Source organism: Ictalurus furcatus, chromosome 1 (assembly GCF_023375685.1).
Source record: "Ictalurus furcatus strain D&B chromosome 1, Billie_1.0, whole genome shotgun sequence".
In the NCBI taxonomy this organism is placed as follows: Eukaryota; Metazoa; Chordata; class Actinopteri; order Siluriformes; family Ictaluridae; genus Ictalurus; species Ictalurus furcatus.
In genome coordinates, this window is record NC_071255.1 from 5,349,555 (window position 1) to 5,374,951 (window position 25,397).

General features: G+C 39.4%; 1 protein-coding gene across 3 annotated transcripts; it reads left to right on the top strand.

Annotated features, from left to right (window-relative positions):
• Positions 1-36: 36 nt before the first annotated feature.
• rbbp8 (retinoblastoma binding protein 8) lies at positions 37-25,173 on the top strand. 3 transcript variants are annotated; one of them, XM_053621445.1, is made up of 19 exons: positions 37-83; positions 287-500; positions 2,214-2,256; positions 5,506-5,601; positions 6,098-6,195; positions 7,968-8,040; positions 8,350-8,504; positions 8,946-9,041; positions 9,279-9,349; positions 9,634-9,695; positions 10,020-10,107; positions 10,243-10,369; positions 14,435-14,505; positions 15,378-15,486; positions 15,763-15,969; positions 17,805-17,838; positions 17,924-18,017; positions 18,940-19,081; positions 24,659-25,173. In XM_053621445.1, the coding sequence occupies exons 2-19, from the start codon at positions 389-391 to the stop codon at positions 24,748-24,750; spliced, it is 1,770 nt and encodes a 589-aa protein (XP_053477420.1). In that variant the 5' UTR covers positions 37-83; positions 287-388; the 3' UTR covers positions 24,751-25,173. The 3 variants fall into 3 exon arrangements, with proteins under 3 accessions (XP_053477420.1, XP_053477426.1, XP_053477434.1); XM_053621451.1 differs by lacking the exon at positions 37-83 and having other exon boundaries at positions 123-500; XM_053621459.1 differs by lacking the exons at positions 37-83; positions 287-500; positions 2,214-2,256 and adding an exon at positions 2,405-2,725 and having other exon boundaries at positions 24,659-25,171.
• Positions 25,174-25,397: the final 224 nt, after the last annotated feature.

Below are 25,397 nucleotides of genomic sequence, written 5' to 3' on the forward strand. Positions count from 1 at the left end.
ACAGATGGCGCTAATGATGGAGCCAAAGACTTCTTTGGCGCCGTATTCGTCAAGTTCTAGCTGTAGCTCTATGTAGTCTTTCGGTAAGAATGAACTTTTATTGTAAATTCTAGTGTTTGCGTTAGGAATCAGGTACTTTGATAGAGAAGCAACAATAAGGGGATGCAACAATATTGATATATACATATATATTTTGAGATTTTTTTTTTCTGCTAACATAACATAAGATAATACAATACAGTAGCTAGCTAACGCCGAGATTGTCTCTAAATTACTGTTTGTTCAGGAACTTTCCATTCCAGATCAGGTTCTCCAGCAGACCCGTTTGAGAGTGGTGTCATCTTTACCCCTTACCCCTTAAATCCAGGTTGACTGACTGGAGAGAAGGATGAGCAGTGCTCAGTGTACTGATGAAGTCTGCACACAGGGTTCTAGCACAGAACCTGCCTTCCAAGATCTGCTGGAGCACCTCAGACACTTCCATGATACTACAGTCCAAGGTCACGTGTGAAATGATCTCACTTTTCCCCATTTACGTATTGCAGTGATCGTGGTGATGAGAACAGACTTCTAGAGATGACCCTCACAGTCGTGCTCGCAAAAGTTTCTAGATTTCTGCATCAGTATGACCCAAAACATCGTCAGATCTCCACACGAGTCCTAAAAGCAGATAAAGAGAAGTTAATTAAACACGCGAGACTAAATAAATACATCTAACTTGGTCATTTATTTCTTTAGGAAACACCTCAATCCGGTATTCCATATCTGTGAGTGGCAATATTATGTAAATCTCCAGGATTAACAGATTAATACGGAGGTCATATTAGAGGCAGGTGTTTTCAATCAACGGGATGACGATCAGGTGTTTGATTTAAAAGAACAGGGCTCTATCAAAGTCTGATCTTCACAACACACGTTTGTAGCAGTGTGTCGTGGTACGAACAGTGGAGAGTTCTGAGGAGCTGAGAAAAAGAGTTGTTGAAGCTCATCACGCTGGGAAAGGTCACGAAACCATATCGGAAGAGTTTGGACTCCACCAATCAACAGTCAGACAGATAGAGTGTGTACAAATGGAGGGAATTCAAGAACACTGTATTTATGTCCCCAGGAGTGGTCGACCGACAGGGATCACTCCAAGAGCAAGATGTGTAATCGCACGATTCCAGAAGGCTGTTGGAAAAAAGTTTTGTGGACGGATGAGACCAAAATAGATTTTTTTGGGGGGGTTAAATAAGAAGCGTTATGTTTGGGAAAGGAAAACACTGCATTCCAATATAAGAACCTTATGCCATTTGCGAAACATGGTGGTGGTATCATGACTTGCCATCATTGAAGGAACAATGAATTCTGAAGTACACCAGTGACCTCTAAAGGACAATGTCAGGACATCTGTCTGAACTGAATCTCAAGAGACCCTAAGCAGACAAGTCATTCTACCAAAGAACGGTTAAAGAAGTTAATGTTTTGGAAAGGCCAAGTCAATGTCCTGACTTTAATCCGATAGAAATGTTGAGGAAGGACCCGACGCAGGCATTCGATTGAGAAAATTCAATGTGATTCGATTCAATTGTCTCAAAGCAGCTTTACAGAAACAGCTTTACAGTGTGAATTGATTCCTGTTGAGCAAGCCGGTGGTGAGGAAAACCTCCCTAAGATGATACGAGGAAGAAACCTTGAGAGGAACCAGACTCAGAAGTGAACCCGTCCTCATCTGGGTAACAACGGATAGTGTGAAAGTAAAAGAAAGTTCATTATGGTTTTTATATGAAGTCTGTTTTGTTGAACTAGCCCACTGATCACCAAAGGAGTTCCGAGTGCAAAATTTTATGTAGTAATTGCAGTCTCAAGGCCATCGCAGCAACCACAGTGAGAACCATTTCATGGTATATCAAGCAGTACCATCCTAAGCAATCTCCAGGCTGTATCCTCTGTAGAAAACATCCCACCAACATCCCGGAGTTGAAGCTGTTCTGTATGTATTTGTTCAACCAGGTGCTCTTTATCTACTTGTATGACTTGTTTGAAAATCAGATCATGTTTTAGGTTATATTCATGCAGAAATATAGAAAATTCGAAAGGGTTCACAAACTTTCAAGCACCAGTTGTTTTTGTTGGTTGATGTACAGTAAGCGTGTAAGCATCCCAGGCTGTTCAGTTGCTCGTGTCGTGCAGGTTACAGTATAGTAAAAAAATTTTTTTCTTCTTCTTCTCAGGACTGCAGTTAAAGGTGAATAAACTGAAGAAGGAGCGATGCTTGTAAGTGGAGTTAAAAGAAAAACACATCAGCTTTTTTTGTTTCACTTTTCAAATCCATTTTTCACTCAAACATATATTTTTATTCAGGGGGTTCAGATCCAGGTCTGTTTCCATTCTGAAAGTTCATTTCAGGCCGGGGAATAGCAGAGGTGGAAAGAGTACAAAACATGCTGGCTTGAGGAAAAATGAATGAAAAAGACAACTAAATAAATTATTTACTGGTGAAAATCTACCTGAGTAGATTTGAATACGTTACTGTAATTTAATTCAATTCAATTTTATTTGGATAGCGCTTTTTACAATAGACATTGTCTCAAAGCAGCTTTAGAGAAATATATAAACACAAAGTGCGAATTTATCCCAAGTGAGCAAGCCGGTGGCGACGGTGGCAAGGAAAAACTCCCTAAGATGTTAAGAGGAAGAAACCTTGAGAGGAACCAGTCTCAGAAGGGAACCCATCCTCATCTGGGTAACAACAGATAGTGTAAAAAAGTTCATTATGGTTTTATATGAAGTCTGTTTGGCCTTAGAAGCAGCCATAGACCCAGCAATCTGGAATTGGAGTAGATGAGAGCTCCATCCAGAGGTAGGGCATCCGAAACGGATCAGGCAGGTCCGGAGAGCAGAGAGGATCAGGATCACTAGTATCCACATAAAATCATGTGTGGCTCGACAGAAGGAGAGAGGGAGAGAAAAGATTATTAGGACTGGGAATTAGCATAATAGAGAGACTAGTCAGGGTAGGCGTGAGTAAACAAATACGTTTTTAAGCCTAGACTTAAACACTGAGACTGTGTCTGAGTCACGAACACTAATCGGAAGGCTATTCCATAACTGTGGGGCTCTATAAGAGAAAGCTCTTCCCCCTGCTGTGGCCTTCGCTATTCGAGGTACCGTCAGATAGCCTGCATCTTTTGATCTAAGTAGGCGTGGCGTCTATTAAGATGGAGAGATAGACTTTTCTAGCATCACTAAGAGATTTTCTATAATTCAGTAGGCTCTCCTTCCACGCTGTTTGAAATACTACCAATTTGGTTTGACGCCATTTACGTTCTAATTGTCGAGTGGTCTGTTTTAAGGTTCGCGTTTGATCGTTATACCAGGGTGCTAGCTTTTTCTCTCTAATTAATTTTCTTTTGAGTAGAGCCACTCTATCTAGTGTGTAGCGGAGCGTTGACTCTAAGGATTCAGTCACTTGATCGAGTTCTATCGGATCAGACAGTGATCCAAATCTAATTGATGCCGCTGGAAGGTTATTGATGAAGCTCGGTGCAGTAGCTGATGCGAAAGTACGTTTTACACGGTAGCGAGGTGAGGTGGAAATATTATGATCAATACGTATTATGAACGAGATAAGATAATGGTCTGAGACAACTTCAGACTGTGGAAAAATTACAATATTTTCTATATTTAATCCGTATGTTAGTATCAGGTCAAGAGTGTGACCACCATTATGAGTAGGATTTACTGTTGTTCTATTTCTACAATTGACGCAACTAGTCCAAAAACTTCTAATCTGACCGACTGTGCTGTTTTACTGATATATATGTATGTGTGTGTGTGTGTGTATATATATATATATATAATATATATACACACACAGTATCTCACAAAAGTAAGTACACCCCTCACATTTTTGAATATGACACTTCGCTACAATGTAAAGTAGTGAGTGTACAGCTTGTGTAACAGTGTAAATTTGCTGTCCCCTCAAAATAACTCAACACACAGCCATTAATGTCTAAACCGCTGGCAACAAAAGTGAGTACACCCCTAAGTGAAAATGTCCAAATTGGGCCCAAAGTGTCAATATTTTGTGTGGCCACCATTATTTTCCAGCACTGCCTTAACCCTCTTGGGCATGGAGTTCACCAGAGCTTCACAGGTTGCCACTGGAGTCCTCTTCCACTCCTCCATGACGACATCATGGAGCTGGTGGATGTTAGAGACCTTGTGCTTCTCCACCTTCCGTTTGAGGATGCCCCACAGATGCTCAATAGGGTTTAGGTCTGGAGACATGCTTGGCCAGTCCATCACCTTCACCCTCAGCTTCTTTAGCAAGGCAGTGGTCATCTTGGAGGTGTGTTTGGGGTCGTTATCATGCTGGAATACTGCCCAGCAGATCATGCTCTGTTTCAGTATGTCACAGTACATGTTGGCATTCATGGTTCCCTCAGTGAACTGTAGCTCCCCAGTGCCGGCAGCACTCATGGAGCCCCAGACCATGACAATCCCACCACCATGCTTGACTGTAGGCAAGACACACTTGTCTTTGTACTCCTCACCTGGTTGCTGCCACACACGCTTGACACCATCTGAACCAAATAAGTTTATCTTGGTCTCATCAGACCACAGGACATGGTTCCAGTAATCCATGTCCTTAGTCTGCTTGTCTTCAGCAAACTGTTTGTGGGCTTTCTTGTGCATCATCTTTAGCAGAGGCTTCCTTCTGGGATGACAGCCATGCAGACCAATTTGATGCAGTGTGCGGCGTATGGTCTGAGCACTGACAGGCTGACCCCCCACCCCTTCAATCTCTGCAGCAATGCTGGCAGCACTCATACGTCTATTTCCCAAAGACAACCTCTGGATATGATGCTGAGCACGTGCACTCAACTTCTTTGGTCGACCATGGCGAGGCCTGTTCTGAGTGGAACCTGTCCTGTTAAACCGCTGTATGGTCTTGGCCACCGTGCTGCAGCTCAGTGTCAGGGTCTTGGCAATCTTCTTATAGACTAGGCCATCTTTATGTAGAGCAACAATTCTTTTTTTCAGATCCTCAGAGAGTTCTTTGCCATGAGGTGCCATGTTGAACTTCCAGTGACCAGTATGAGGGAGTGTGAGAGCGATGACACCAAATTTAACACACCTGCTCCCCATTCACACCTGAGACCTTGTAACACTAACAAGTCACATGACACCGGGGAGGGAAAATGGCTAATTGGGCCCAATTTGGACATTTTCACTTAGGGGTGTACTCACTTTTGTTGCCAGCGGTTTAGACATTAATGGCTGTGTGTTGAGTTATTTAGAGGGGACAGCAAATTTACACTGTTACACAAGCTGTACATTCACTACTTTACATTGTAGCAAAGTCTCATTTCTTCAGTGCTGTCACATGAAAAGATATAATCAAATATTTACAAAAATGTGAGGGGTGTACTCACTTTTGTGAGATACTGTGTATGTGTATGTATATATAAAATAATATAATACATTTATATCATTCCTGGTTGCTCTCTCCGTTAGTGATGCGCAAAGACTGGAGGAGTTTTATAACAAGAATCAGCATTTACGTGAGCAACAGAGAACACTGCAGGAATCCATCAAAGTCCTGAAGGAAAGGTACTTTATACGGGTTCATCTCAATTTGACATCGAATACTTGCATGTAAGACCCGTACTTTACACTGTTCTATAGATATACTCTATCTAAAAAGTGTGTGACCGATTAAGAGAAATTCATTACGGAAATGATTTGCCTAAAATAAAACTATATATGATCTCTTTTTTTTTTTTTTAATTTATTTATCTATATTATATATTTATTTAGATATTGCCAGCCGAGCTGACCAGTTTAATTCTGTAATTGTATTTACGTTTCTCAGAAGTCACATGTTCCATTAGTTTTATTTCCTTGCAGAAATGCACTACAAACCATGTTAGAGCGTTCACGTTGCTTCTAGCCTACGTAGGTCTCATCAGCTCGTAACATACTATTGCCTTTAAGAGGCAAAAAAAAAAGGGCGTGGTCAGATGCCCCCTTCTTTCAAAAATCTAGAAATATAAAGTGAACCATGATCTACATGTGTATGTGTAACATGTGATGAATATGTTACTAGATTACAATCTGGACCTTGTGATCGCTGCAGAGAAACAGAAAAACAAATGAAAAAAACACAAGCCGCGTTTGAAAATCTCCCGCTCCTCAATGAACTCCGTAAGTACATACCTGCCTCTCTTTCTGAGTTTCTCTTTGGACTACGGTGCAGTAGGTTGGTTTTTTTTCCCCCGTCCTACACTGCTGGGCCAAATTCCTTTCTATAAACCAAATCCGAGCTAGTTTTCCCAGTTATGTCATGTAGATGTGTGTTGTAGTTTGAAAGAGTGGCAATTCATCTACATTTGTGCGGACATTTTCAGATTTTAGCTTGTAGAATTTGTTGTCCGTGTACCAGCCCCAGGCAGTGTGAAGCGCGAGTATTGCGCCGGCTGGCTCAACTGAAGTAAAATACTTGTGTTTGTTTTTTTAATACAGTGCTGTGAAAAAGTATCCTGATTTCTTTTGTTTTTTCTGTATATATCATGCTAAATTGTTTCAGAAATTAAGACAATATCGAAGATAAAACAAAAGTAACCTGAGTAAACACAAAATAGAGTTTTTAAATGATAATGTTATTTATTGAAGCAAAAAAGTTATCCAATAATAACTGAGCCTGTGTGAAAATGTATTTGTCTCCATAGTTACTAATTCCCAAATCTACTGTATGAAACTGCATTCATAATGGGGTTCAGCTGGACTAGACGCAACCAGGCCTGATTACTGCAAACCCTGTTCAATCAAATCAACACTTACATAGAACTTTTTCAACAGCATGAAGTTGGTTAAAAGGTCGTACTCAGTAACACACCATGGCAAAATTGAAAGAAATTCCAGAAATGATGAGGAAGAAGGTGATTGAAATACATCAGTCTGGGAAGGGTTACAAAGCTATTTACAAAGGCTCCGGGACTCCAAAGAACCCCAGTGAGAGCCGTTATCTCCAAATGGAAAAACTTGGCACAGTAGTGAACCTTCCCAGAAGTGTCTGACCTTCCAAAATTCCTCTAAGAGCACAGCAACGACTCATCCAGGAAGTCACAAAAGAGCCAAGGACAACATCAAAGGACCTACAGGCCTCTCTTGCATCAATAAAGGTCACTGTTCATGACTCCACTATCAGAAAGACACTGGGCAAAAATGGCTCCATGGAAGAGTGGTGAGGTGAAAACCACTGCTAACCCAGAAGAACGTTAAGGCTCGTCTGAATTTTGCCAAAACACACCTTGATGATCCTCAAACCTTTTGGGAGAATGTTCTGTGGATTGATGAGTCAAAAGTGGAACTGTTTGGAAGACAGGGGTCCCGTTACGTCTGGCGTAAACCGAACACAGAAATCCACAAAAATAACATCATACCTACTGTGAAGCATGGTGGAGGAAGTGTGATGGTGTGGGGATGCTTTGCTGCTACAGGGCCTGGGAAACTTGCAATAAATGAGGGAAACATGAATTCTGCTCTCCAGAAAATCCTAAAGGAGAATGTCTTCAGTCTGTGAGTTGAAACTCAAGTGCGATTGGATTATGCAGCAAGACAATGCTCCAAAGCATAGGAGTAAGTCCTTGTCCTAGAAGCAAGTGAAAGACTGATCTCCAGTTATCGCAAGCATTTGTTTGCAGTTATTGCTGCTAAAGGCGGCACAACCAGATTTTAAGTTTAAGGGCGCAGTTAGCTTTTCACAAAAAAAGTTTAAAAACTGTATTGCGTGTTACTCTGCTTGCCTTTGTTTTATGTTGTATTTGGTCTGAAGATCGAAAACTATTTAGTATGAGATCTACACGAAAACAGAAGAAATCACAGCACTGTACAACGTAATCTACACATGTCTGTCATGTATTTATTATGTACTTTTTGAAGATTGTTGGATTATCTGTGTGTATGTTGATGTTTAGAGTCTGAGAGAAATATGCTTAAAGAAGAGAACAGGAAGCTCAGTCTTCAGCTAGAGCAATTACGTGGACAAATGTAAGTGAAATGACCAAGCGCGCACACACACTCACACACACACACTTCATGTTACTGTACCACAAGCACATTTCGTGTTCAAGGTTCCCATTAATTACCACTAAGACTGAAAATTTTAGCATATTTTTTCTCAGCACTTCTAATATTTCATTAAAACATTATCAAATGACCGTTGGTTAAGGAATGGCTTGAGAGTGTGTGTGTGTGTTTCATTCACTCAAGACAATGATTGTATTGTTGACTTTAATATTAAGGATGTTGACGGATGTAAGCATCCGTTTCGCTGGGAAGTAATTTCTGCATGTTTAGTTTGCAGCAGACCGCATTCACCGAGCCAGAGGAAGGCATGATCCCAGACTCGCCAAAGCAGCCAATGTCATTTCCCGTAGTCAACAAGATGAAGCGCAAGAAAGATCACAGCCACATTCGCTATGCTGAAAAATTGCAGCCCCAGCCACTACCTGGTTAGTCATGCACATTTTGTGCCCTCTGCATTTTAACACGAGTACGCTGTTCACTGCTGGTTTTTGCTCAAAAATATGCAAAAAGAGTCATTATTTCCTCACTTGAAAGTTGTAGCGCCCCTGCTTTCTGTCAGGTTAAACGTAGAATATTTCGAGTCCACTGGTTAAGCAGTACTGCATGAGCAAAAGTGCTGATATTCAGTACAAAAGCATGATTGCAAGTGTGACGTCTTCTATACAACCGTTCTACAAACAAATACCCTTAAATTAAATCTGAAAGCGTGCCATTTGAGGTCACGTTCATTATTTAAGTTCAACTTCAATATACTGTGGTAGACAGCTTTAAAAAAAAAAAAAAACTAGCTTTGTCAGTGTCCAAATATTTATGCACTTTAACGGTGAGTATTAAAGGCGTAATCTTTGTTGTTTTCTGTTCTGTAGCTCCCCGGAAAAGAGAGCTGGCTACATCTTTAGGCTGCCATGCTGGCGATGTGCTTGTTCCAGAGACATGTAATATGGATGTAACATGCATTGAAAGTAAGAACTAATAATTGATGAAATAATGCCCAAAATCACATCATCAGACTATATAGATCATCGTCACTATACATTCACAATCAAAAGGGGGTAATCAGAAAAGTGTCAATTTTAAAAAATAATTTTTTTTTATAAGCCGGTATACTGTATACACCAGTTATTTATACTTCAGCATGCTCTGCTATTACTTTTCCCTGACCCTGCTACCATTCGTAATGTATTTGTTGATCTATTTAGAGTGCAATACCAAGATTCATGGCAGAACTGTGGTTGCAGAAACTTGCCATATAGACCTAAATTCTGAGCAGGTTTGTCAGAACCTTTATTGCTTTTTCAGTGAAATGTACTTATTTTAGATATTATGGATTAACACAGAATGTATTTAAATGAACTACTATTTATTTCCCCCCCCCCCCTCTTTTACCATACAACGAAAATATTGGACTAGAAACGATTTGTCTCAGTATTGATGTAGGGATTTTGAAAAATGAGTGTTTGTGCTGTGTGAATGAACTTTGAATACGCATTCTACATCTGGAATCGACCACCGTAATCTTTTACGTTGTTAACTTTTAGCATGTCTTGCCTTCAGATGCATGAGAGTGATGTAAACTTTCTCAGTCAACCTAAGCACAAGGTGAAGAATTTCACTAGGTAAGTAGACTTTCCCAGCAAGACAAAAACACGATTTCTCATTATCGGGAAATTAACCGATATGGAAAGAAAAAAACACCAACAACGTATGATGTGATTTTGTATGTTAGAGTCTTAGTTTATTAATATTTCCGTTTTTGCCGTCATCATCGACTCAAGTGTCTCTGTATTCCAAGACTCCAATCATTTAGGTTGCAATCAGATGGCACTCCCAGCTGCATGTCCTCACTTCAGCTAGACTCGTCTTTAGCATACAAAAGAAATCATTTTAGCCTCTCAGAAGGAGGGAAGCAAAAGCACATTGTCTCTTCTCCGTCCTAATAGTTGTCCGGGGGCCGAAGAGCAGACTATGGAGAAGAAACATGATGGGCCAGAGTCTTCACAAAAACTGTCTGGCAAACACATTGAGCAGGTAAATGTTCATGTAAGACAGTGTATTGGGTGTTTCTGCTTCTTATAAACAGCTCTGTAGCTGTAACTTTGCATTTTGTGTCACATTTCATTTTGGCGTTACTTGTATTATATTCTTATAAATACACATTTCAAGGAAGCATGCAAAAGAAGAAGCTGGGAGACAGAACAGGCCACGCCTGATGCTTCATGTACGAGTCCATGTACGAGTCCATGTACTCCATGCAAGAGTCCTTTGCTGAGCCAGAAATGTAGTCCAAATGGTATGTATGTAACATTTTCTAATAGTTCAGTTCAATTCAGTTGTATTTGTATAGCGCTTTTTACAATGGACATTGTCTCAAAGCAGCTTTACAGAAATATATAAACACGGTATACAGATTTTAAGTGTGCAAATCAATCCCAATTGAGCGAGCCGGTGGCGAGGAAAAACCCCCAAAGATGTTAAGAGGAAGAAACCTTGAGAGGAACCAGATTTAGAAGGGAACCCGTCCTCATCTGGGTAACAACGGATAGTGTGAAAGTAAAGGAAAGTTCATTATGGTTTAATAAACCATAATGAACTAGTAAAGTAAAACTAGTATAGTAATAGTAAAGCCGCTGTGGAGAGAATGCACACATTTGCAGTCATTGTGTAAAAGTACAAACGCATTTAATTTCCAATTTTGGGGCACATGTCGTTTACCCAGTTTAATTTGGCATAATACTGAACTAAGTGAAGTAATTCCTGACCTTGGATTTGTCCAGGTAAATTCCAGGTTATTCGTTTTTACTTGTGTCGAGGTCTGCAAAACCTGTCAGATGTTGCTGTGGCTAAGCAGTCTAGATCGGTGGTCGTTAATCTGTCGATGTCAAGCTACAGTTCGATCGCTGAGGCTTTTTAGTAGATCACGACCATCTACGTACTGTCAACAATCACAAGACATTTTAAAACTTCACTAAAACCGCAAACTCTGTTTATACTGCCTGTAATGTAACTTCATTGTTGCAGTTACACACGGGATACGTATTCAAATTTTGTTGTATTTTATTTATAGCATGTAGCTTCTAGTAAGGATGATTTTTAATAAGATCAGTAAATGATTTAGTAAAAATAAACCACCCGGGGAAAATATCCACTGGTTGGCTAGATAACTGCTGCATATGTAATTGGTGTTGTGCAACTGTATGGGCATGGAGTAGCCCATGGAGGACATGATTCTGGCCAATTACAGTTATGAAATGATATTACCTTTGCAGATAGTCCCCTCTGAAAGTATTGGAACAGCAAGGCCAATTCTGTTATTTTCGCTATACATTGAAGACATTTGGGTTTGAGATCAAAAGATGAATTTGAGATGATAGATCAGAATTTCAGTTTTCATTTCCTGATATTTACATCTAGATGTGTTAAACAGCTTAAAACATGACACTTTTGGTGGCAGACGTCTCAATGCTTAGGTAAGCAAAAGTGTAGGAACAGGTAGTCTTAAAGTAAATAACACTTAATATTTGGTTGCATATCTCTTGCTTTTAATAACTGCTTCAAGCTGGTGACCCACTGATAGCACCAAGCTGTTATATTTTTCTTTTGTGTTGCTTTTACAGGCTTGTACTGCAGCTTCTTTCAGTTGTTGTTTGTTTTGAAGGGAAAATGAAATGCTGCTCAACTGGGTTAATGTGGATCCATTTCTCTGTAGATTGGAAGACACATTCTTTCTCAGACTTATGTAGACCTATGTTTTGGATCATGAGAAGATCCATTCTTTCGCCACACTTTGGCCTTTCCATCACTCTGGTAGCGGTTAATCTCGTTTCCAGAACTTTTGTGGCTCATCTCTGTATTTCTTTGCAAATTTCAATCGGGCCTTCTGATTCTTACTGCTCATGATTGGTGTGCATCTTATGGTATGGGCTCTATATTTCTGCACTTAAAGTCTTCTTCGAATGGTGGATTGTGATACCTTCATCCTTGCCCTGTGAAGGTGATGTCACTAACTGTTGTTTTGGGGTTTTTTCCCATAGCTGTCACAATGTTTGTCATCAACTGCTATTATTTTTCTTGGCCGACCTGTTTCAAGTCTGGTTGTTAGTACACCAGTGGTTTCTTTCTTTTTCAGGACATTCCAAATTGTTGTATTGGCTGTACCCAGTGCTTGTGCAATGGCTCTGATAGATTTTCCCTCTAAGATTCAAAATGGCTTGCTATTTTCCCATAGACAGCTCTCTGGACTTCATGTTGGTTTATACTTTTTAACAACAAATGCAGTCTTCATAGGGAAAAGCTAGATCTTAAACTGAGACTAGATATTCAGAGCTATTACTTCTTTAAACAACCAATTTAACAGGGCACACCTGGGCAGCAAGAAACACCTAACAGTCACGTGTTCCAATATTTTTGATCACTTGAAAAAATGGGTGGGTTGAAACGAAAGGTGCCATGATCTAAGTTGTTTAACACGTCTAGAAAAATCTATCGTCTCGTGTTCATCTTTTGATCTCTAATTCTCAATGTCTTCAATGTTTAGTAGAAACAATAGAATTGGCCTTGCTGTTCCAATACTTTTGGAGGAGACTGTAACTGTTACCGGCTGAGTCATGTCAACCTGCTGTTATGCAGCGTAGCTGGCTAACCTTAAGTCCATATGTGTACTCTGAATGAGAGACCACGGCCGAGCAACGAAAGAAGGTGAAAATATATCATTTCCATGCTGAGTGGGAAAATGAATTTTGCTTTTACAATGGTGAAACAAAAGCCTGTCTGCGTGATACAATCATGGGGAAAAAGAAAGTACAGCCTACTTCAGTTATGTTTTTATTTATCAGGGCCTAAATAAGAATTGTGTGGTCCTCACCAACCTCATTAAACAAACAAAATAAGCAAAAAGTGACAACAAAACAACAGATGCAACAGATTTCAATATGTAGTCATTTTTTTCCCCAAAAGTAAACCAACATTCAAAAACCAGGTGAGGAAAAAAGTACACCCTTCATACTGCCACAATCCTTTCAAGAGTAATTAGCAGCCAGGTGTTACTAATGAAATCCACAAGATTAGTTATTCATCAAGAAGTGTGACTACCTCTATAAAAGCAGAACATTTGGCAGTTTGGTGTTTTGGTGTCTCGGGTGTGTATCTACATCATGTCAAGAAGAAAGGACATCAGCCATGACCTCAGAGTAGAAATTGTTGCCGCGCTTCAAGTTGGGAAAGGTTATAAGGCCGTCTCCAAACTATTTGAAACTCACCATTCTACAGTGAGAAGGATTGTTTACAAATGGAGAGCCTTCAAAACAGTTGCCAATCTTCCAAGGAGTGGATGTCCCAGCAAATTCAGTCTGTTTAATGGGTAGATATATAAAGAAAATCAAGATACATCATGTGACCTACAGGCCTCTGTAAGCACGATCAATGCTTGTTCATGAGAGCACAATCAGGAAAATACTGAACTGAGTATGGCTTTCATTGAAGGATGGCTATGAAAAAGCCCATTCTCTCCAAAAAGAATATGGCAGCATGACTTTGGTTTGCAAAATTGCATCTGAACAAACCACAAAAGTTCTGGAACAATATCCATTGGACTTAGAAGACCAGTGTCTTGTTTAGCGAAAATCAAACACAGCGTATGACCACAAACACCTCATACCAACTGTCAAGAATGGATGATTTGGGCTTGTTTTGCAGCCACAGGACCTGGGGAAAGTTGTAGTCATTGAGACAACGATGAACTCCACTTTATACCAGAATATTCTTGAGACAAATTTGAGGCCATCAGTAAAGCAGCTTAAGTTGGGCTGAAATTGGGTCATGCAACAAGACAAGGATCTCAAGCACACTAACAAAAGAAGAAAAAAATCAAGGTGTAAAAACCCATTTTTCAACATTTTTGGCTGATCACTGTTCAGTGTTAGAAGGATGGGTACTTCATGGGGGCATTGTATTCCGAGTCTCTGATCAAAGACCACCCCTTGGATAACTTGAAATACCAGGGGCCCCAACCATGACCAAGGTAGGCCCCAACAGATTTCTTCACTGGCCAAATGGGTCTATTGTTGGAACTGTTGATTTTAAATATGATGTTATTTTTCTCCAATTGTTCAATGATTTGGCAGATACCCTCAACAGCATGTGGATTTAGAGGATACTGCTTGGTACATTCTTGTCTGTTGCCCAGATAGGGTGTTTACCTAAACTCTCTTTAGTGAGAACACATTAAGGGGAACTTACTTTTCCCATCTTTGAAATTTGAAAATGTCATTTTTATGCAGTCTTGTGTTGCAGAATTAATATTGTGTATCTATGTAAATAAGGTTCATATTTTCTCAAAGATTTTCTCACCCCCTTTCAGATGAGAGCTGGAGCATGGACCCAGGAGCTGCTCTGTCCCAATATGACACAAGTATCCTTCCTCATCCAGAGGTATTATTCTACAATACATATTTCTTTAGCTTGGGTAGTAAATTTCTGGTGTTAAAGTAAAAGTGATAAAGTATACAGTTTATTCTCAATTTAAAACAAAGCACATTAATCTGATTTGTTATAAGTGTTTATTCAGAAAGTATTCAGACCCCTTTACTTGTTGCACACTTTGTGCTGTTGATTTGATTTCAATCTTTTATAATTACCATTTTACCCATCAATCTACACTTCATCACCCATAATGATGACGTGAAAACATGTAGTTAGAGATTTTCCAAAAAAAAAAAAAATTCAAAATCAAAAATTTAAATCTCTTATTCAGAAAAGTATTCAGGCCCTTTGCTGTGGCATTCCAAATTGTGGTCAGGTGCATCCTGTTTGTTTTAATTATCCTTGAGATGTGTCTAAAACTCAATTGGAGTCCACCTGTTACAATTTAAATTGATTGTTCATAGTTTGGAAAGGCACACACCAGGGTCTATAAGGGTTGAAGCTGTGAAGTCCAAGGCAGTTCTGTGGGGACTTCTACAAAGTCTCGAATAAAGTGTCTGAATACTTTTGTGAATCAGAGAATGTTTTTGGTTTATAATTAGTTTTCGGAAATCTCTACAGACATGTTTTCACTTCGGCATTACGGGCGATTAAGTATAGATTGGGGGGGTGGGGGGGTGGGGGGGTTGGGGGGGGAATGGAAATTCAAAATCAAATCTACATCACAACAACGTGTGGAACAAGTAAAGGGATCTGGATACTTTCTGAATCCACTATAAGTCTTGCATTGGGACAAACAGTAATAACCACCAGTCAAGAGATATCTAGGCCCAACACATAAGCGATCTAATTTGTTACAGAACTCTTTTCTTTTCTCACAGCCCAAAATACAGGCAGAGACTGTAGACCTGGACTGCACATATGTGAGTCATAGTTTGCTCGTAGCTCACCAAAAGAGGACTGAATTGAAACAGACAAGCAGCATCACAGGTATCTGCAATTCTGTTGGCACTAGAACATTAGAAATGTGTCAAATGTAATGCCAGGACAATTGTACTAATAATCTCTGCTGCTGCATTGTGGACTAAGAGAGCATTAATATATATACACATTTTTTGTGCTTTTATAGAAGGCACTGTATTTTATAGCACTGACTCATTCATTCTACTTTATTATGTCTCACAGTAGACTCAACTGAGTGGTTTCCCTAGAAGACATAAAAAGGTGAAATGGCAAATTTACAAGTTCAAATCTCTTTTTTCATAGGAATAGGGCAGAAGGCTAATGACAGCTTAGCAAATATCTTTGACACCACTGGGCATGAAGATTATGAGTCCTGCCCTCCGGATGAGATGAGTGCCATGGAGAAGGAATATGTTCTTGAGAATGAGAATGAGGAAGAGGAGGAATGTGAAAAACAGGAGGACGGCACGAAACAAGATGAACATATGGAGGAAGCGGAGGTTATGGATGGTAATGCCTTTTACACTTGCTTATTAAAGCAATCCATTGCATCATTTCCTCATGTAATAAGCACTGGTACTTGCATCTAGAGCAAGTTAGTAACATTACCTCGAAAGATTTACAATGCTTTGCAAAAGTATTCACCCCTGTAAGAAAAAATGAAGAGGATGTAGAAGATCTCAAAGAAGAATAACTTTATTCCAGCATGGCACTGACAAAGTACATGAAGCACCTCCGGTTCGTTGGAGTCAAAGTGAACCCCGGACAATATCAGCACAGACATTTTATACTGTGTTTCAGACCAGGTTTTCTGTATGTAATGTAAATGAAGTTTCATTCTACATGTAAATTAAGGACAGCATTTGATGCGAGCGCTTTCCGTTCTCACAGTACGGATGTTGTTACAGGTGTGACCCCAAATCGTGAGGTGATCGGATTATCGAGACAGATGTCTTTTTTGAATGCTAATTACCGTCGCATAACTCCTTTGTTCATTGAGTCGCAGTGGAGAAACTAATTGACTGGCGTCCAGTTAAACAAACTGTCTCTTTGACAAGGCAAAGGAGATGATTGTACCCAAGTTGTGCTGCCATATTTTTTTTATTTTTTTTTGGAGAGGAGGGGCTTTTTCCTAGTCACCCTCCCTGAAAGCCATACTCGTTCAGTATTTTCCTGATTGTGCGCTCATGAACAAACATTGATCGCGCTTACAGAGGCCTGTAGGTCACATGACGTATCTTGGTTTTCTTTATATATCTACCCATTAAACGGATTGAATTTGCTGGGCCGCCCACTCCTGGGAAGATTGGGAACTTGAAGGCTCTCCATTTGTAAATAATCCTTCTCACTATAGAATGGTGAATTAAAAATGTCTTGGAGATGGCCTTATAACCCTTCCTAGGTTTATAAGCAGCAACAATTGCTTCTCTAAGATCATGGCTCATGTCCTTTCTTCTTGGCATGATGCCGACACGTATCTTATTGCTCCAGACCACCAAACTGAAAGTCTGATTATGATAATGATTAACCAGTCTTGTACAATGCATTACTATCACCTGACTGATAATTACTCTCTTAATGATTGTGGAAATAGGAAGGGTGTACCTACACCAGGCGTCACCTGTGGTTATTTGTTTGTGTATAGAAGTTGATAAGGACCACACAATTGTTATTTAGGCCATGATAAATAAAAACATAGAATTGGAGGAGGATATACTTTCTTTTGCACATGACTGTAGGATATCTTTGTATGGTGTGGAATTACAATTTGCTTTCACTGGAACTAAAGGGCCTAGCCCAAACATGTTCCCACAATGCACCTGTGCACAAAGCGAGGTCCATGAAGACGTGGTTTACCAAGGTTGGAATAGATCAACTTGAGTGGCCTGCATAAAGCCCTGACCTCAACCCTACCGGGCACCTTTGGGATGAACTGGAATGCCGACTGTGCCCCAGACCTCCTCGCCCAAAAGTTGGTGCCTGGCCTCACTAACGCTTGTGTGGCTGAATGTGCAAATCTCCACAACCACGTTCAAAAAATCTAGTGGACAAGCCTCAGGTGTCCACAAATGGGTTTTTTTGGCCATACAGTGTAGTGTGTGTGTGTGTGTGTGTGTGTGTGTGTGTGTGTGTGTGTGTGTGTGTGTGTGTGTATATGTATATGGCTAGAACGATGATAATCTCATTCTCTCTCATCATCCTCCTATTCATGCCCCACTGCCACAATTACATATGAAGAATGCTATATTTTGTACGTACATTTTCTTTGTTTTATTTTTTGAATGTAATTGGGATCACAACATTTACATGGACATTTACTAATGCACGTTTGTTTTTGTAAACAGAAGAAGAAAACCCCATTGGAGGTTCTGCTGAGAGGTGAGATCTGGAACTAGATGTACTGTTAACAAGGTATTTTAAAAACCAGTGCTTAATCTCGCCGTGTTCTTTCTTTCTAATTCAGTGCTAAGGACGAGTCCATTGCTCGTGTGGTAGTTGTACGCAAGAAAGCTGACCGAAGAAAACTTCACGGCCACACATGCAAAGAATGTGAGCTTGTGAGTAAGGTGTTCTTCAAAATATATCTTCTCTCAAACTGCACCACATACAGTCTCTTCCAAAATGATTGGACAGGCAAGGCCAATTCTTTTGGTTTTTTTTTGTACACGTTGGGATCAAAAGATAAATATAAGACGATAGATCAGAATTTTTTTTTAAATTATTTTTTTTAGGTGAGCACAAGTATAGGAACAGGTAGTCTTAAAGTAAATAACACTTAATATTGCATGTTGCATGTCCCTTAATTGCAATAACCGAATCAAGCTGGTGACCCACCGAGATCACCAAACTGTTGCATTCTTCTTTTGTGATTCGTTTCCTGGCTTGTACCACAGCTCCTTTCAGCTGTTGCTCCTTTTCAGGAGGTGAAATGGATGCTCAATTGGGTTAAGATCTGGTGATTGACTTAAAAGTGTCCACTTTTGTTCCCCCTTTTTATGTTGTGTTGGCGGTGCGTTTTGGGTCGTTGTCTTGCTGCATGATGACGTTCCTCCCATTTAGATTGGATACATTTATCTAAATTGGCAGACATGCCACTGTTTCTGTAGACATCTGAATTCATTCATTCATTCATTCATACTTTCCAGTATTTTTGATCACTTGGAAAAATAGGTTCAAACAAAAGGTGCCATTTTCCAAGTTGTTCAACACGCATAGGTGTAAATATCAGGAGCTGAAAGCTGAAATTCTGATCTGTCCTCTCAAATTGAGTATACTGTATAGCAAAGACAAAAGACTTGGGCTTTCTGTCCCAATACTTTCAAAGGGGACTGTATGTCACCAAATGTTACTCAAATCTTACTCACATCATTCAAAATAGTGCACTTCGCACTATTAGATGTTCAAGAGGTTTTAATCAGGATTCTTGAAGTTCACCAAATAAATAAATTCATTCTAATGAAGGCATGACATGTTCTTTAGTATTATGCAGACCTCCCCGAGGAAGAGAGACGGAAGAAGCTGTCGTCCTGCTCACGGCACCGTTTTCGTTACATTCCGCCTTCGACCCCAGAGAACTTCTGGGACGTGGGCTTCCCTTCTACACAGACTTGCATAGAGAGAGGTACTGTCTCTAACAGTTGTTTAGTTTTTACCACAGCATATTTTAAGCAAATTCAGTTGGTGAGGCCATGCTAAATCACAATTATTGCACTTAATGTTGCATTAATAGAAATTGCTATGAATATATTGCATACGTTGTAGAACCTACAGAGCCTATAACATGAATATTTTGGGGAAAACGATTGTGGCTTCATATGGTACCTATAATCCGTTCTTTAAAAGGTTATCTGAAATATTGATGTAACTTACAAAAGAGCAGCTATACTTCCAAGCTGCAAAGAATCTCCTGATGAAATATCAGATGTCTTTGATGACTCGGAGAAGAGTGAAAGCTGTCTTGCATATGTCTCTTGCTTGTAGCTCTTCAGTCTTCATCACAGATCTGGTGAATCAAACCAGTCATACATTTTTGTTGTTATTATTTAAATTACGTAAATTATTTATGCATAACAAATCTCACTTTCGCTGCACCTCATGCTTTCTGTTACTCATGCCTTCAGGCATATTGTTTCACTTGTGTTTACTTAAGATCGTAGTGTTTTAATTTGCGCTACACTTTTTAATCACTGTTTATCGCGTCTACATCGTGAGTGAGGAGGAATGCCGCCTCGTCGCAAATACATCACTTACAGGTCGCTCCCGTTACAATAACCAGAATTGACACTGCAAGCGTGGAAATGCAGCATATAATGACAATAAACTTGAATTAAACTGAAACAAGCAACTCGCACCAATTCCCCCAACCTCTTGCACACAGCGGCGCATTTTGGATATAAACACAAGTTTGTGCTCGTGCATCACTGTCGTGCTTCCGTGCTACACAAGCTCAGCTTTGTAAAGTTTACAGGTTACAGTCTTCTTCGTGGCATTTAATATAAAATCTCCAATGCCTTAGAGGACTTGGAGGTCGCACACTTTTTTTCAGGTGTACACTTTCCGATTACGCCTCCGTCTGATGGTGACTGAGGTCATGTTGGGTATAAAAGGTAATGCTGATATGAACAATAAACTGAAGAAATTCATTGTCGTTGACTGTGGGTATTCTGAGAAAGCTAGCGGTGTCACATTTATGTGCGTTTGACATCATGTGCCATCAACTGGGAAACGGCTTATACTTCCGGTTAGTAAAAACCTCTAGTGTACCATTTGGGACGATACTACCCTTCTAAAATCCATACACTAGACGGTAGAGTACGCAGTGCATAGTGTAAGTGTATAGTATGTCATTTGGGACACAACTTTAGTATTTACTCGCCGATGTGTGAACAGAAATAACGCAGCGAGTAAATGTAGTAGAGCTGCAACAACTAGTCAAAGTAACGCGATGAGTAAACGCCACGTGCAGACCAACTAATTGATGATGAGATTCGTTGACGCCGACTTTCATAATCGATTATTATCAATTAGCAGGTCTGCACGGGGCGCGTTTAATTTAGTTTATACTTTATTGTCCTTTTGCAAGGAAATTCATCTTGGACGCTGAAGACGCACGATAAAAAAAATAAAATAAAAACATTAAAAAGAGAACCATTCTAAATACATTTATATTTACAATTACATCTTGCTGTTTAAAATATTAATAGACACTGGTAGAAATCGGTTGCTTTTGCATAGTGGAATCCTGTAACTCTTCCCTAAAGGTTAATAATTGATGCATTTTAGATAAAACATGGCTCGAATCAGTCACCATTCTTTGTGTATTCTTAAAAACCAACTGCTCATCTATGGATCGAAGCGATGTAGATTCCCTTACACCCATGATTGTCATAGCAATTTTAACAAGACGAGCAAGCTGAGATTTTGAATGGACAGAAAGGCTACCGTACCAGGCTTGCATTCCTTAATTTATCAGACTACTCAGATCAGCCTGGTAAAATAAAAGCATAATCTTCTGACTAACAACAAACAACTTTATGAGCCTTTTTAAAAACTACAGCCGCTGCTGAAATTTTGAACGGAGATTTTCAATGCGGGCTTTCCAAGTAAATGAGCAATCGTTGACCACACCCAAGTAGTTGTAAGTACCCACCTGACTAATAATGGTGTCATGAATGATTACTAGACTATAATCAAATAATCCTTTCGGGTCAAATATTATACCTCTGTTTTCCCGACATTTCCAGTAAGGTTATTTGTGTCACTCCACAGCACAAAATTGCTAACTTTCAGAATGATATTCAGACGTATCCTGGCTTTTCTCTAACAAACTTTAGTATTGCAGTGTCATCAGAGTATTTAATGGTGTAATTATTCTCGTTTCTACTAAGACAATCATTCGTATATAAAGTAAATAGGATGGGAGAACTTTCACAACCTTGAGGAGCACCAGTACTCATGGATTTGGCATTAGAAAGGGTATTGTTTACTTTCACATATTGGGTACGGTTAGTTAAGAAAGAAAAGAACCATTTAATAATAAAAGGACTGACGTGAATCTTTGCAAGTTTATCAAGCAGTAAATGTGGCTGGAGTGTGTTAAAAGCCGAACTAAACTCTACGAAGAATAGGCGTGTGTACGCATTTAGAGTTCTCTAAATGTTGAAGAATCAAATGGGTGACAGTGTTAACAACATCGGCAGTGCCTCTTCCCTCCTTATAAGCGAAATGGATCCCAAGGATCTAAGACTGGGTTTACGTAACATTCCAATCTAGACACCACATATTTCTCCAAGCACTTCATAGCTATAGAAGTTGGAGCAACTGGTTTAAAATCATCATCATCGATAGCACAAGATTTTTTTTTGGGAACAGGTGTAGTGATGGTCTTTTTCCATAATAGAGGGACCATGTGGTTATCTAACGATTGCTGGAAAATTGGGCACCATGCTGGAGTTAACTCCTGCGCACAGACCCACAGAAGATGAGCAGAAACACTATCTAACACTAAACATTATTTCCTCCAGTAGTGCAAATTTTCTGAAAAAAAAAAAAAACTGAAGTAATGTCTTGAGGGGACACGATTAATCTCGCGTCCGTCTCACATGAAACGAAATCACTTCACGTTCCCTGATAAAATCCTTATTGTCAAACTGTGTATAAAACTCATTTAGTTCATCTGCTTCCTTAAACTCAATTGTAATAAGACTCTGTATTTTGGAGTCCATGTTGGAAATAGGTTTCAAAGAGTCCCACAGTTGTTTTTTATTGTTCACTGTGGATAAGTTTTGTTCAGTAATGTCCTTTTTCCGTTTCCTAGCTTCCACTAACAGTTTATTCACTTCCTTTTGGAATTGAAACTTTTAGCTTGGCCCGATCCTACTTTTTTTTTTTTTTTTTTTCCTGTTGATGCAGTCCTTCACTTCTTTCGTTACATGAGGTTTATTATTAGGGAACATAATTATGTCTTTTTTTGGGAAGTTTACTCATCGTGTTACTTCGATCCGTTGTTGCAGCGCTACTAGGATACATATTACTTTGCTTTGTTTCATCCAAAACAACTGTGGGGCATAAAGTCAGCTCTAGAATGATTACTTAGCGTTATTGTTGCCTTTTCTAAAATTAGGAAAGACCTCTTTGTTGTTAATTCGTCTAATCTCACAGTGAAAATATTAATTAGCTTTTGGCTTTAATTTTAGAGTATTTACGTGCAACCCTTTGCTTTAAAAAAAGAAAATAATAATAGTAGTCTCGGGTGGTACAATTTGTCCGGCTTTATAAGTAAATTAACTGGTAAGTTTTACTGAGCAGCAAAACCCAGCAGCCTTCCGTATGTTTTTTGTTTGAAAAGTGGTCTCTTACATAATATGCTGCTTTCTTTCATACAGATATTTTTCTGTAGCACTTAATTTTGTGCTAGAAAACTAAAATTTGGAAATCTAACATGTTTTTGTACTGATTCATTAATGTAGAAGTTAAAATAAGTAAGGAATAATTGAAGACGGGCCATCGAATCATTAGAAAAATAATGCGCACCCTGAGGCGGCAATACGGTAATTTGGTGACGTGAACCGGAACCGTGACGTGCTCAAGACCTGACTGGAACTACTTTAGCTGTGCATTTACTGAAAAATCATTGCACACCTCAGAATGTCCGTCAGCCAATCAAAATTGAGAATTCAACAGAACCAACTGTGGTATAATAAGCTATAACAAAGTTTGTACAAAAAAAAAAAAACACAACTTTTGCACAGTACTGTACATACTGGTAATATGTGGGAGATTTACAACCCTAATACCCTATTTTTTTTTTCCAAAAAATGTATAAAGACAAGGTATTTGATGTTTTATCTAATCAACTGCATAGTTAAACATTTATGTTGAAATTGACGCATGCGACCCATTTAAAAAAAAAGATGGGACACTTTGTCAGATGACCACTGACAAAACGGCCATCGTGTTCTCCGGTCCAAAGAGGAAAAGGACCATCCAAGCTGTTCTTAGCATCAGGTCCAAAAGCCAGCGTCTGTCATGGTATGTGGGTGTGTTAGTGCCCATGGCATGAGTAACTTGCACATCTGTGAGGGCAGCATTAATGCAGAAAGATATGTACACATTTTGGAGCAGCATATACTGCCATCCAGAGCAGGACAACGCCAAACCACATTCTGCCCGGATTACAAGCGCATAGTTGTGTAAGCAGAGAGTGTGGGTGCTAGCATGGCCTGCTGCAGTCCTGACCTGTCTCTGATTGAGAATGTTGGCGCATTATGAAGCGCAAAATAACGCAACGAAGGACCAGTACAGTTGCCCAGCTGAAGAAATGCATAACGGATGAATGGGGGAAAATTCCGCTTGCTAAACTTAACCAAATGGTGTCATCAGCGCACAAACGCTTAATAAGTGTTAGTAAAAGAAAGGGTGATGTTACACAGTGGTAAACAATCGACTGTCCCAACTTTTTTGAAGTGTGTTGCAGTCATCAGATTTGAAATGAGTGTATTTTCAAAAATAAATTAAATTCACAAAGTAAAACATCAAATAATGTGTTAATAATGTGTTTTCAATATAGTACAGGGTGAAATGAATTTTCAAATGTTTGTGGTTTTTTTTTTTTTTTTTGCATTTTCCATACTGTCCCAACCTTTTCGGAATTCACCCCGAGCTTTGATTATTCAACATCTAGATGCTGTACATCAGTATCACATTGATTGTGTCCCTGGTTTCTGCTTACAAGCTTTATATAGTAAGTTGGTCTGACCATCACCGACCATCTTCCTCAAGCTGTTTTAATTTCAAAACACCCTTTTTTACACATTTGATGCACACTGGAGCATACTTCTCTTTAATTTTACACTTCATTTGTCAATTCCAAAATATATTCATTTCTTCCCCAAAAACATTTTCAGTGCTGTTATTGGTAAATGGTCTGTGTGCCTAGACCACATTCCTACAAACATTTTAACTCCAGATGTTAAAGCTGCTGTTCTTGTTTCTTTACACAGTAGTGGGCATGGAACCCAGAGATTTGTTCAGCCACTATCTTATCTGGGATTCATCGAAAACAAATATCATATTCAGTCTTTTCCCCCATGAGACCCACTTCCTAGTTCCTTGAGAGCTTTTCTTGAGAATTGAACACGTATATGCCACATGATTTAAAAAACGTATTCAACTTGTAAATGTGTTATATTTTTAACAGGATACATCAAAGAGGACAACCAGGCAGATCCACGTTTGAGGAGGAAGAAACCTTACCTTGCTACATTCTCACCAAAAGCTAAAGCACTGTAGTGACACTCCACAGGTGATATTCGATATTAGTAGCCTCATCCAATCTCCATGTGTACTGAACACAATTAGCCCATGGAAAATACTATATAAATCCAGTTTTGATCTGGAGGCTAATTATTTTTTACTTAATCTTTCTAATGTGTGTTTAGTATATGATTCAGGTTGTAAATATGAATACTTTGTACAAGATTGTTGAAATAAATAATGAGCATTTACTTGTTTGTTACTTGCTTCAATTATATTTGATTAACAACACCTGCAACACGTAATTTGAGCCTAAAATCACAAGCAACATTCAATCAAAAAAGACAAGATCACTGGGCAAGTCACACAATATTTCCATGGCAGCCATCTGACAGTCTGTCACTGCCATATTTGAAGAACACTTTAGTTGCAGTTGCATTTATATAGCGCTTTTCAAGACATTCAAAGCGTTGCGACGGCAGCCATAGTGCGCCAGAACGCCCACCAGACATCAGATATTGGTGGAGAGGAGAGAGTGATGTAGCCAATTCAGGGATGGGGATTATTAGGGGGCTGTGATAGATAAGGGCCAATGGGGGAATTTCGCCGGGACACTGGGGTTATACCCCTACTCTTTACGATACGCGTCCTGGGAGTTTTAATGACCACTGAGAGTCAGGACC